Source organism: Coturnix japonica, chromosome 18 (genome assembly GCF_001577835.2).
Source record: "Coturnix japonica isolate 7356 chromosome 18, Coturnix japonica 2.1, whole genome shotgun sequence".
NCBI classification, from domain to species: domain Eukaryota; kingdom Metazoa; phylum Chordata; class Aves; order Galliformes; family Phasianidae; genus Coturnix; species Coturnix japonica.
In genome coordinates this window covers 7,187,126-7,201,422 of record NC_029533.1, presented here as the reverse complement: position 1 = coordinate 7,201,422, position 14,297 = coordinate 7,187,126, and the positions used below count along the sequence as shown (strand labels likewise).

Sequence of the window (14,297 nt, the reverse complement as noted above, 5' to 3'; positions counted from 1 at the left end):
ATCAGAAACTGTTAAATACTTGCCAAAAAAAAAGGAAAAAAAGCTGTCTGCAATCAATGATGAGTTTCCAATGTCATCCCTGTTGTTTCTCACATCTGTAGTCTGCAGAACATTGTGCACCAATAAACACAAGGTGGGAAACAAATTCCTGACAAACCAGCGCACCCACCAGCTTCACTGCGTGATCTTTTCAGATACAATCAACTGTACTTCACCTTCCTGCAGTATCAAAAACATAATCCCTCAAAATAATAATAATAATGTCACCAAGATTAGGTAGCCTAAAACCTGCAGATGTGGTCATTCTATTCAAATGTGAGCGAAGTATACTCTTCTATGAGCATTAACTCTATTATCCTAGAAATGCAGAAATAAAGCAGTATTTCAGATCTCAGGACAACGGGATATTTTACCTCAATCTCTTAAGAATCATTCTGCTGAAGTCTTACCTCGGTCCTTAAAACTTGTTAGAAATACCAGCATTCAGTTTTTAAGCAAGGCCCAGGGTAGACTGCAGTTATTAGTCCCAAATTATCAGGTCGCATGCCTCCAGATACTTGGCACACATGGGATTCTTCCTCTGAGAATGACTGAATAAACTTAACATGGAAATTTAGCCACAAATTTCTCAGCCTCCTTTGATAAGGACGAGACTGGGGGAAAAAAAGCAGAGGAACCAAATCCCAGCTCTGTTCTGATCCATTCCATGTACCTATGGAAATGTGCTGGGCGGGAAAACCACACTAATAAGAAGCAGAGCCCTCGGATTTGTCTCACTGCAGTGAAACTCTCCACCCTCTGAATGAGCTATAGTGGAAGCAACAACAAAAGAAATTCATGATCTAATTACCAGCCAGACAAAAATGCCCTGAATTTTAAATAGGCCTTCAGACAAGAGGCACCTGCAGCTAAGCCTGGCTCCTGGCTGAGGAGCTGCAGGCACCAGGAGCTTTTCAGACCTCAGGACCACTCTGTGTGTCAGGACAGTCACACACTTGATTTAAACAGGAAGTCTCCAAATTCTTGCTGCTCCAAACAGATCCTGGTGGGACGCTGCTGCCGGGGCTTTCCTGGGAAGAGGCAAAGGAAAAAAAAAAATCCAAAAGCAGCCCCAAAGCACGCACAGTATTGACCCTTCAGACTCACAGCAACTTTCAGGCTGCTCTTCAGCAAAATGCTGTACTGACTCAGTCACTACCAATCAAAGGATTGCCAGCTGCCTCTTGCAGTTGTTGTCATGAAGCAGCCCTACTAACCATCACACCTCCTGACTGGTACCTGACTGCACATAGAAGGGAGAAGCCAAGGATGACAAGCCCAGTTTGCCAGAGGAATCTTTACATTCATCTCCTGGGCACATTGCTCCGTGGATATCTCAGCAGCTAACAGAGTGCTGCTCCAGGCCTGAGAAATATAGAAACGTTTTCTAAACGGTACAGTAACTTACCAAGCAAAACCACTTTTCCTCTCACAACTGTCTTCTTACGTCTCAGTTATTTAATAATAAACACCTTCAAATGATAGGGTTCCTCTAGTTTCTCTGTCATCTACAGATCTTATAAGCTGATACAGACAGAGACTATTTCCTGTCCCTAACATCTGACAGACCTGGCCTATCTTTCATGTAATGCAGAGCAGTAATGGCACTGTCAGTATTGTGTAAATCCAAGATTTTCAAGTATTAAAAATTAAAATGCAGTGACTGCCCTGGAACGCACACACTCCATTAAACCACATCTCCAGTTAATCATTAATTTTCACTAAATATTCAGAGCAAAAATCCACTACACTAAGTATAGTGCCAGCATCCCTCACGTCATACTTGCATTCCAGATGCATAACAGTCCTCACTAGGAAGAAACATTGCTGAAGGGTCATAAGAATGGAGAACATCTAGGATGCATGAAAACAGCTTCTGATTTAGTTAAAAATCAAAACGCACCCATGTGTGCTCCAACTTAGAAATTAGAACCAACAGTGATCCCAGTGGTTTGATCCTAAATATAGATTGCTGCTCAGGAGACAATAAAAAACATGGGATTGGAGAAGATAAAGTGTTAATCGCATATTTGGTGGTTTATGAGCCAAAGCAGTCTGAGGTTTAAACTGCTTCTGCTCAGTGCTCATCCCATTCAGAGACGATGAATCATTTCCCATTTGGCAACACTTCTGCCTACAAGGCTGTCTTCTGTGAGATTTCTCCTGTATCCTTGTAATAGATTTGCTAATTTAGTACACCTGACTTTGAGCAAAAAACTATTGTTGCCAGCTGTCAGACTAGACCTCGTCCTGTTTATCAGACACATCTAAACCATCCTGTTCTGCCCCAATCACAGAAACAGAACACTCTTTACTAATCCCACTGCAGTAAATTACTTTCTAATATCCTTGTTTTTCTTACTATGCCAAAATACCAACACGTAGATTTAAAGCAACAGCAAAATCAATGTATCCACAGCAGCTGGGCTCAAACCAGTTTATCCAGTAACTACTACTTTTTTTTTTAAGTAGTATTTGCTGTTCTGGTCATTCTGGCCATGAATTCGTGAGTCTCAGCAGCAGAAGTCAGACAAGTTTAAATGAAGGTAATATAAGCTCACAGGGAATGTATTCAAGCTTTTTAGGCAGACTTCCACATCTCTTCGAAAGATAAATCTGAACAGAACAAAGTATTAAACGCCTCACACACACTAAAACATTTCATTTTCCCAAGGGCTTTGCGCATGGAGAAGAAAACTGCATTACTTTCTGTTTATAAATATTTGTCTGGATAGCAGCTTAAAAGGGCAGGGCAGGGGCTACAGAAAAATGTGTTCTGTTTTCAAAGAAAAAAAAAGCCCAACAACCAAAACAACCTGCCTCCATGGAGTGTGGGAAATATAGGAATGAACACTTTGTGTACGACTCTTCTAATCCTAAACAAAACCTAGCAGAATTTACCTTTACACTCTGCATTACACGCATCAGTTACGCAGATACAACAAGTGGAGTCACTTCTTTTAGGTGCCCAGAATTCCTATTATTATTATATGTATTTTTTCCATTTTGAGAGGGCCATGGAACTGCTCACTCATTTCCAGCATTCAGATCTGGCTCCATGAATTCCTGATGATCCGGGCACTGCACCTGAGCTCTCCGTTGGGACCTGCTCTGAATGGCTGTGTCCTATCAGCAGGTTCCATACTGCCCTTCAGATGGCTTCTGCTCTATCAGCTGCCAGAACTAAACTAAACCATATCTGCTTATTTGTAGAATAGCTGAGGGCCTCCACTGATGTTTTTCTTCAAGAAAATATCCATATAACAAACAAACCAGAACTGACAGATTTCAGACAGGAAACAAAAATTAAAATAGTAAAATAAACATGAAAAAATCAAGTGCACAAACTCCAGAACAGCTGCACATACTACAGGTAGCATCATCGCCTTTGGAATATAGATACAGGGAGGAACACACCAATGGGCACAAACAACGTTTCTATCACACAGTATGAATGAAAAGAGTTATGGCAGGTTCCTAAAATAAGAGGTGGTGGAGCACAAGGGATTTGTGGGCGCAGGAAAAAGCCAATTCAGAGCAGTTGACAGTGATTTAGCAAATCTATAGGTAGGAAGCACACTGCTGTGGTTACGCTTGGGGCAAGCAAAGAAGCTGCTGCTGATGGGCAGGACGTCCCACTGCTCACCTGGAAAACATGAGTTCCTTTAAGGTGCTGTTTGTACAAATAAAGGAAAAATTTCTCTCTATATATATTTTTACAGTGTTCTCCATTGCAGCCTTTGCAATGATGAATCAGATACCGTATTTCAAGTATTATTCATCCGCACAGTTTAAGCTAGCCCTGAGTAATCATTAAAGAAAAATATCTGCCAGGAAAAAATAACCCAGAATACATGAATCATTCACTTCTGAAACAATAAATGGTTCACCATAACAAAAATAACTATATTGTAAATACTTTAATTAAGAAGTTTAAAAAACAACCCCATACAATGAAGAAACAATGACCTTTAAGAAGAAAAATAATACTTAGGTGTTCAAATAACAAAAAAAATCTGATTAGAGAAAGGTAATTCCATGAAATATTGTTAACACTATTCTAATAAAACTGTGCTCTATTCTTTAGCTATATAAGTTCAGGTCTGTAACAGACAGAGCTCACCTCTCCAAGGCTCACTATGGAGCCATATTCATTTCAGCACAAAGATGATGCACGCGGTGCTTCTGAGAACGACCTCTAGCTCTGCAAAGTTCAAGCCAGCAACATCCCTGGGACTGCTAAACAACTCCCTAGGAAGGAGTCAGGGCTTCCATAGGGGAAAAGGGGATCAGCTGAAAAAATAAAGTGTTTAATAGCTTTATAATTGCCCAGAGCTCAAGGAGGTGTGAAAAGGAGCAGCTTTTGGGGAAAGATGTCTTCATAGGAGCAAATTTTGACTGTTTTACCAGTTAAACTGGAAGAAAAAAGAATCTCTGTGATCATCAGCACGTAATACTGCACAAACATGAACTTCTTTTTCATTGCTTTTCTTCATAGTTAAGCGTAAGTTTACGTAAAGTGAAACCAAGCAGTCTCACATTCTATCAGTTCATTTATTTTTAGTCAACTAAGTAAAAAAAGAACCCACATCTGAAATCATTCTTAAAATTGTTCCTCTCTTAGTCTATATTCAGCCATTCCCTGAGGACACCTCTACAAGAACTAATAGAAGCCAATGCCTCTCTCTTGCTGGGGATGCACCTGCCCTACGTTTCATTTCTGATTTCTTCCTTCACAGTTTTAGTGCTTTTGCAGATTTGTGCAGTTTTTTTTCTTTACTGAAAAAAACCCATCTCTTAACTCCAAACCCTTTGCAGATATATGGCACGTAGATTACTCAAAGAAACTTAAAATCTACAGAACCCCTTTGTTATCACATATTAATTGAAGGAAGTGATCAAGACGTCATTTCTTGGAATCAAGTATTTTTATAAAAAACTGCTTCAGCTAAAAGCTCAAAACCTTGTGAAAAACCTTGGAAACGTAAGAATTAGTGCTGTCCCTGCAAGCCTGAGTCTTGTTCATTGCTGCAACCTTAAGAGTCCGGGCATTGAAATATTCCCAGCATCACATGCTGCCAAAATCAGTCTCCACCTCCCGTCTGTTTGTCCCGGGCGTTCCTTGTTCCAGTTTACGCCCTTTTTCTCCACCCTCATCCAACTTTTGAACCCTCAGTACTCTGGTTAATGCCGTTCTTCACACCCCCAAGTTGAGCATTAACAGGACAGCAGTCTGGGTGTGCTCTGCTCCTGTCCCCACCATCCCCACCGTGCTCCTCTGCTGACTCAGAGACATCTGCCTGTTGCCGGGCCCCTGTCTGATAACATCCTGCCCAACAATTCAAGATGCGCGACATAAAATGTTAATCGCCCTGAAATCGCTTCAACAGACTCTCCTCCAAATAAATTCTGCCCAAATTAGGCACTGAGCATGAAAAGTATCTGTAAAGAGGCAGCATAACTTAGCCAGCACTTCCATTTGTTTTCATTGGCTGTTATAGCCGGTGTAAAAGCCTCAGCTTGGAATTACAGGCTCAAGTGTAGCTCTAAATCCACTGACAGCAAAGTGGAATCTAAGATGCTCACACTCAAAACAGAGTTTAAGCTACATGGGAACGGATGGTCCAACTCACCGCACTGCTGAAGTGCAGAGGGAACTAATGCTCTGACTCAGGGCCGACTCCATTCACTGCTGCTCTGTCACAGTGATGTGAGTACAGAACGAGTCAACCTCCCATCTTGGGCCACACTGTTCAATCCTGCTCAAACGTGTTGCTAAATTTCAACAAACCTACTCAAAATATAAGGCTTTCAAAGCGCTGTCCTGCATAGATTAAGTTGCATTACGCTGATGCACAGGAAATAGCTGACTTATTCTACAGGATGGACAATACACCAGAGGAAAGAAACTCGCAGGAAAAATGATAAATATTGTAATGAGGAAATCGGAGGCACATTTTCACAATGCCACATTCAGATCCCAGCAATGAATAGAAATTTCTTCACGATCTCTTGGCCACAGAAGCAAGTGAGACATGGATAAATGGGAACATATAGCAGCTCCCCAGGCAGAATAACCACGTGCTGTAAGGGAGGGGCACCAAAGATTGCACTGTCTCTGACAGGACTATGGGAATGTTAAGCTCCCCTCAGCAGCTCCTTCCAGGCAGTGGGAAAGCAATATGAACTATGGGAACAGACAGCGTGAGGAATGAGGGGAACCTGCACAGATACTTCATGGCAAGGCAGGTTTGGTGCTTATACAACTGAAAACGACTGGAAGTCATTTTTTCCTCTTATAATTAAGACAGACGTACTTATTTAGCCACTAAGCAAAAAAAGGGATACCTTAATATCACTGCACCTTGGGACAATGCTACTAACACCATGTACCCTATTCAGACCTATAAAACTTTGTTTTAATAAAACTATTGGGGAAAATAATGGGTAAAATCTGCTTTTCTGGAATTAATTCCTTCAGAACAATAAAAAGGCAAAGATTTGTTGTTAAGAGTTGAAGAACTGCTTGCCATAGGGACATCTAAATGTTTGGCATAACTGACACTATACATTCCTAATCCCAGGCAGTTATGCATGAATGTAACTCTATGTGTTTTACCTGGACACGTTCTGTTGTTTTAAACACACATTTTATGACGTATTTATCTGTGAAACAAGCAGCTTTCATAGGCACTCTAACCCAGATTCAGCCTTCTTTCCCCACCAAGAATAGAAGATGATTCATTTTAGTCCGTTTACATGCTGCTAACAAAATCCTTGCATGTAGCATACACCTTTTACTCAAATGAATCAGACGTGCTGAGTACACTGCACGGCTCTCTTCAAGTCCTATGATTTGCACAAAGTAGCAGCTTTACCACACGCAGTTACAGAATCACAGTCTGCTCTTTCCTTGTACTGAAAAGAAGTTCCCACATTGGCTCCAGTTTTCAGGAAATGTCTCTGTCACGGATGCAGATTCTCACTTCCAATTAAATATGAGCACAATTGCATCTATAATGTATTTGTTTACTTAGCTACGTGCCAAACTCCAAATCAAGCAGCTACGTATGATGGAAAAGATATAATTAGGTATGACTCCATTTAACTCCATTGGTAATAGTGAAATCTGGGTCAAGGTAGAACAAAAATGAGTGTATGTCACTGGTTTAAAAGCTTTTCCTGCCATGGGCAGCAACTTGGTACTCTGCAAGCACCGGCTGGTGGGAGTCACTGCTCTCACACAGCCCCGGCCACCTTCTTCAGTTATAAGGAAGAAGGGGATAAAAGGAAGAAGCTGAGTTTAACTTGGGCGTACTCCTCCCCTGCCCAACAGCACAGCACAGAGCAGTGGGAACACTTGTACCATGGCACTGCCACTTGCTGCTTGTGGCAGCATGGCATCGCAAATGCTAATCTAAGCAGGAATGGCAGAATCTGGTAATGTATTTTTACAGTGACCTGCGAATCACAGTCTATACACACTCTGCATATTCAAAACAACTTATGAATTCATTTTGGAAAGCAGATACTGGACAGCAGCAAGTGACACCACCAAAGCCAAGGTCAGAGCAGCTCTCCCTTTCTGCAAGGTAAGGGTCCTTCCCACTCATGTCAAATACCAACTAGACAAGAGTCTTTCCAGACAATTAACAGCAGCATACAGCCATTTAAACTCAAATACTGCTTTCACTTTCACGGTTTTGAATGAGTGAATAACTTCTACGCTCTTTGGGGGATATCGGCCCTTTTAGCTTTATTTGCTTGAGCAACAACCAAAATAAATAAAAGTAGTCTGAAGTAGAAAAAAGTAATTTCTAAGAACCTGCAGCACACCAAAATAGGGCACAGCACAAACACAACATGGGAAATAGAACGGACCCTGAATCGCCCTAAATCCGGTCTCAGAAGGCCCAAACAGAACCATTTTCTTCTGTGGATTTATATTCAAGAGAAACCGAGTTCACCAGCAGAAAGTCAACGCGCTAAATCCCAGCTTTACCTGGTTTATCCTTTTTATGATCTTCATGTCTGTTCTCCATTCTGGGTCAGTTTCCCCACTTAAACTTCCATGATAACGCTCAGGCAATTTAGTCCTGAGCTCTGTTATCTACAGAAGATGACTTGTTTAAAGTTACAAGCGTTCTTATCTTTGCTTTCATTGAGCACATTTAAAGTTTAAGTAGCCAGAAAAAGCCAACAGTGTTTTCTTGAGCATTCTATCATCAAATATCCCACAAGATTTTGATCCTCTTTCCCAAGGAGGAAACACACTGTGCTGATAGCAGAAACACACAGGAGCTCCTTCTGCATGCACTATCTAATGTTACTGGCATTACTCTTTACTTTCCCCTCAGAAGTCACCGAAATGATCCCAGGCGTTGCGTGTCATGAGCATTTATATTTGATGTAATAAAGCACACCATAATAGCTGCCGTGCCAACACACTCATGCCATTAAGTCAAGTCAGAAGTCGGATCATCTCATTATTGCGATGACAAGAGGGAGGACACCCCAGGAATCACCCACCTCTTCAAACACACGCAAGAAAGATGCGGCCCAGTGACGTGATGTCATTTTAAGTAAGACGGCAAAGCAAGGAGACACTTCAAAGGCCATGAGATAAAACAGAACAAAACACTGAAAGCTGTCTACTTTTAGGAATCAACCCATTCACCTTAAGGACACAAAGACACAACATCTCCATCCGGGGCCTGCTCAGATTTCTAGTGATTAACAAAAATGAAAATAGAGAAGAATTTGTCACCACTAATTGAGTTACTCAGCGACGCAGACAGACATTATGTTATAGCTGAAACTCTTTAAATGCAACCCAAGTGTACAGCTCTAAAATTACTCACTGTTTCTCTACCCCAGCATTTCTGTTTTATTTTCCAACCCCAACAGATTTCTTTCTTAAACACAGGGACTGTCTGCAAACTTCCTGTCTGCCCCCTACATTCGTCCCATACATCACCTACAAACATGAAATCTCTACATCTTTTACACAATGTTTCCCTAATTCTACAACCAAAGACAAATATTGAGTGTTTTTACTCCTTTAATTGGAAGCTTGTGTTGAGTGGTTTTCCTACTCTGATTTCCTTCCCCGAAGCCATTTGGATCTCTGCTTTTCTTGCCACTGTATACCATGACATACCCGGAACACAAATTTTATATCCAGATGAATAAAACTTTGTCATATAAGCTGATCTCATTGAAACACATTGTTGAGACTGCTCTGCTGTTTATCACAATCCTATGTTGTGTATCACAATCCACAACTGATTTATACGTATAGAAATATCCACAGCTATAAATGCTATACACATCTAAAGTATATGTCTATATATACACAAAAAACCACACTCAACACTTATGAAAACACAGAAGGCCATCAATCCCTATTCGATCTTACTACATACATGCCCATTGACTTTGTCATTACTGGAGCCATCTAATCATGCTACTACGTAATATATCAATTCCAATTTCTTAGGTACTAGTTTTCAGTAAGTCGTGTCATTAAGTCAAGTACATCTTCCTTGAAGGAACCCTATTGTTTTACTGTGGACTAAAGACCATCTAAATACAGGCTGCAGGTCCAAACTGCAGTTCTGCCCTCCCTTCAGTTTCTCCTTCTACAACCCTTCAACACACGAAAGCCTTTTTTCTTGCTCAGATTAGCCTTCCACTCATCACACAGTTAGCTACATAGTTGCTGGAAGCAACACCCGGTAGGGCCAAGTGGATCCAGAGACTACAAGGCCAGAAGAAACAACTCTGATACCATGTCAGTCAACCACAAAACCACGACCTTGATACTTCAGAATATAGGTAGGTACTTTATCCATCAAAACACAATAAAATCAACAAGAGAGGCAGAAGATGAAATGATGCCCCTTTTCTACAAAGATCCAATGCTTTTATTCCTAAATAAAATAAATATTTATTATTATTAGTTATCACCAAACTGCTAAGGAACCCAAAAGCCTTATGGTAAGAGGGAAAAACCCACCTGCAATGCCTCACCAACAAACACAGCCCACCTCATTCCCATATTATCTGTAATACTTGTTACCACCTTTTACAGTACGGTGTAAACGTGTTTTGTGACTATCAAAGCATCTTCACTTGTTAACTATTCCGACAGCAAGCACTAGCTGTAAGAGCAGAGATAGATTAAATTACGCATCAACCTTTATTCAGCTCACATCTGAGCAGCCGTGCAATTTTGAAGATTTCAAAGTGACTTAAAAATATCTGTTTGATACAGACAGAATTCACTCAGACAACCATTACTGTATGTCAGAGCAGTCAGATGTAGCTGCTCCAACACCAGGTAATTCACAGGTTGAGACCAAATATTTACTGCGCAACTGAAAGCAAAGTTAATTCCTCAGTCTGAAGAATATGAGATCAATGCAGTCTTTAACACTCAGGGTGGGAATGGTCGGGAGAACAGCGAATCTACAAATCCATAAATAAATAAAAACACAGAAAAAACTCACACTGAGTGTGGGAGAGGATGAGCGGATGACGACTACAAGCAGAAGAAGAACCTCTGAAGGAACATTTATAACACAGATGCACTGCAAACCAAATAAAAACTTACTAGAAGTATGCCACCGCTGTGGTTTCTCTCTGTTATGGAACCCAGACCTAAATAAACTGTTAAACACTTAGTGTAAAGGTATGCCAAACATTTCTCAGAACTTTCTTAAGGTCCCAACAAAGAATCAACCTTTTTTGCAAAATGAGGCCTAGGTTCAATATTTTATTTGGCTCCTCGGGATCGACTGAGAAGTTGGGCACTACTACAGATCAGCTCTTGGACTCACATCAAACATTACCCTGTCATTTATCCAGTCAGTCAAAACAATGTTTTCCATCTAAACCTTTAATGTTTATGTCCTGAAAAACTGCTAATTGAATCCAGTTCTTGAATCCATTTATTTTTTATTTTTTTCAATCTATAGTATCTAATTTAGAGATAACAAATAGGAAAGATAAGTGTTACACAATGTTTACAGAATTAATCCTATAAATATTCAAGCCAGAACAGAAGACTGCTGGCATCATAAAGCCAAAGAAAATTAAGGTTATATAGCATTTGCAAGCATGAAAATAAACTTTTTAAAACACTGGAATATACAGATTCCTTTAATTCCAAACAGTTCTAGAATTTGAGAGCTCTCAAACTGCTTTTCCAATCAAAAAGGGTCATCAAAGCCACAAAGTACACTTAGATCTATTCCTATGCAAGGACTGACACCGTGTCAGCTCAATTAATAAAATCCAATGTTTGTAACAACTTTTCTTAAGCATATAAAGCTTCCCTACAACCAACGACCGCATAAAAAACAACAGGCAGTTTGCTAAAGCACAAAATACCTCAAGTCTTTCTAACTTGAGAAATAGGTCAATATTTCATGTAAGCTTCCAAATAACAGAACCGGTTCTCAGCGCCTGCACAGAGATGCTAAAAGTGGAGCAGTCTCTCTCTAAAGGCGACTTTGCTTTGAATCCATTGCTCTGCAGCCACCCCTCCTAAAAAACAGGTAATGAAAAACTCAGAATCGTTCCTCAAGAACGTACCTGCTTCTTTTGGGAACCACTCGGTACATACAACCACTGCCTATTGCTCACAGCTACACTCCCCTTGACATATTTATGTTGTCAAAGACAGGATTAGAAGACGTACTTAATCCTTAATCAAAATAAAACACAACAGAATACAAAACCCAAAGGTGAAGCAGACAGCCGCCTGAACAGTATTTTCCAGGCTTTTACTAAAGGCTCCAGACTATTCGCAATGTTTCGAAGATAAGCAAGTCTGAGCACTCACAGCAAAGGGAAAAAAAGCATTAAAGTTTTGCATCAATAAAGCAGTAACCTGAAGAAAAAGCTCCCAAGCACTGTACAAACAGGCAGCACTGCTCCATGCATCGGTCCCAGCCACATTTAGCTCACAGATTTCATTTCTCACTGTATTATATAGGCATTCACACATCTCAATGAAAATTACATTATAAATTTAGTCCAAGGTACTTCCACAGCAAAACATACATTGCATCTCCTCTATAAAAACAGCACGCTTGCAAAAAATAAATATGAAAACATCTGTATTTATATGACATCAAACTGGAAATATTTCAGATGTGCCTATAGTTAATGTTCCAATTCCTTCAGGTTTTTGTTAAAACATATTTGTTTTGCAAGCTGGTTAAACCCACTATCTGCAAATAAGAGTATTTGAAGCAATGTATCTCCTGCTTTCTAACGGCTTACCTTCAAGCACTCACACTTTGGAACCCAAGATAGGATTTATCAGCTGGGGGAGGGCCTTACATCACTTTGGAGCAGCTCTGTCCTATTAACTTCGCTGTATTATTTATTTTTTTTTAAAGAGAGCTCCAGTGTTCCTTCTCTCGATCAATGTACCTGGTTCTCTCATGTAAAGGATCATAACACTTCAAGTGCTTGGAAATAGCGTATTTTCCTTCCCTGCACGCAGGTGAGCAGCTTTTTAATGCTATTTTAAAGCATTCGAGGTCAAGTGGTCTTCTGAGAGAAAGCTGCCCACACAAGGCACCGTGTCAAACCGACTGTGTACAACCTTCACTAAGGAAGTCGGCTCGGGGAAAATATATATATATATAAAGAAACAAACAAAGAGATGAAAACAAAGCGTGTGTCACTTTCTTTCAAGTTCACGCTGAGAAGGCGAAGGAAAAAAAGCGAAACCCAGCGGTGGGGGCGGCGGGACGGGGCTGAGGTGCCCGGTACCACACGGCTCCCGCTGGCGTTTTGTTCCCGAGGCGGGCGGCCCACGGGGAGCTGCCCTCACTGAGGGAGCGGACGGGAGGAGAGGGAAGAGTTCGCTGTCTGTATTTTGCCCCTTCTCCTCACGAGGCCTGAGAGCCGCCTCCAAGCCCAGGTTCAACCTCAAATACACATGGAGGAGCTCCCGCTCGCTCGCTCCCTCCCACCCTCCAGCTGGGCTCGCCGGGGCTCCCCGCCGCTCCAGGAACTCGCTCCCCCGTGGCCGCGGGTTTCCCCTCCCCTCCCCGCCGCGCCCCGTCCCGCACAGCCCCGCTGCTGCTCGCCCCGTGCCCGAGCGTTATTCAGCGTTATTCAGCGTTATTCAGCGTTATTCAGCGTTATGCAGCGTTGTTATACAGCGTTATGCAGGCCCGGCCGCAGTTCCCCGCCGCCGCGCTCAGCCTCACCTGTCAGCCGCAGCTTGACGGGCCCGTTCCTCCGAGCCCCTTGGTTGGACATGTCCCCGGCCGCGGCTCGGGCCCGGCGCTGCTTTGCCCGGGGCTCCCCCTGCCTCTGGGTCCGGGAAGGGAGACGGGGGGGGAGGGGACGCGCTAATGGAGTCGGCTCGGGCGCTCAGGGCAGCGGCGGCCGCCGGAGGAGGAGGAGAAGCCCGGATGTGCCCAGCGTCGCCATGAGTGGGGCCGGGGCCGAGGAGGAGGCGGAGGAGGAGACGCGGCCGCCTTCCTTTCCCTTCCCTTCCCTTCGCTTCCCCGCCCCCTAACCCGCAGCCCGGGCGGCGAGCACAACAAAGCCGGGACGGAGCAGCGAACGGCCGCCTCCCCTCCCCTGGGCAGGCCGGGCTCGGCTCTGCTCTGCTCTGTGCTCGGCTCTGCTCTGTGCTCGGCTCTGCTCTGCTCTGTGCTCCGTTGGAGGCCGAGGCCGAGTGCCCACCCCGAGTCCCGCTCCGTCCCGGGGCTGGGGCCGATGTGAGCGGGATGCCCCATGGGGGCTGCATCAGGTGGCGGCGAGACTGGGGGGAGTCGGGAGGAATTACCGAGGTGTGGAAGGAGGGAAGCCAGAGAAACGGGTGGGGGGACAAAGGTACACGTGAGAAGAAACAGCATAGGAATACATTTAAAGCCGGGCTAAACTGAATAGGTCTGCCATGCGGGAGTGCTTGCAATCTGGGGCAATATTTTGGGTGGATGGGGCACAGCAGACTTGCCATGGGAGCAATGAACTCTGAGCTGATGTGCTGCTTGTCTGTGCTGCTTAAAATGAGCAGCGCGGTTGTGCTAATTGCCAAAAAAAAAATAAAAATAAAAAAAAAAGGCCTCACATTCCCATTGTGAGGCCTAATTTAGCTCCATCCTGCAGGAAAGGTGACTCCTTCCACAGTCTGTCCAGCTCCTGCACATCTCCCATGAGGGAGGGGAGCGCAGGGCTCACATCAATGCCAAGCGGGCTCTGAAGGCCGGGAAAAGCTCCCGGAA

The 14,297-nt window shown here is 43.0% G+C and overlaps 1 protein-coding gene across 3 annotated transcripts in view; it reads right to left on the bottom strand.

Annotated features, from left to right (window-relative positions):
• The window catches only part of SMURF2 (SMAD specific E3 ubiquitin protein ligase 2), a 49,187-nt gene extending 35,535 nt beyond the window's left edge, over positions 1-13,652 (bottom strand). For 2 of the 3 annotated variants that reach the window (XR_004309184.1, XM_032448212.1), the window contains exon 1: positions 13,272-13,652. Coding sequence is in view for 2 of the 3 variants with exons in the window: in XM_032448212.1 (XP_032304103.1) it covers positions 13,272-13,323 (52 nt within the window). In the remaining variant the exon portion in view is untranslated. The remainder of the gene's footprint in view (positions 1-13,271) is intronic. The other variant, XM_015879567.2, reaches the window with a different exon arrangement.
• Between the last annotated feature and the right edge of the window lie 645 nt (positions 13,653-14,297).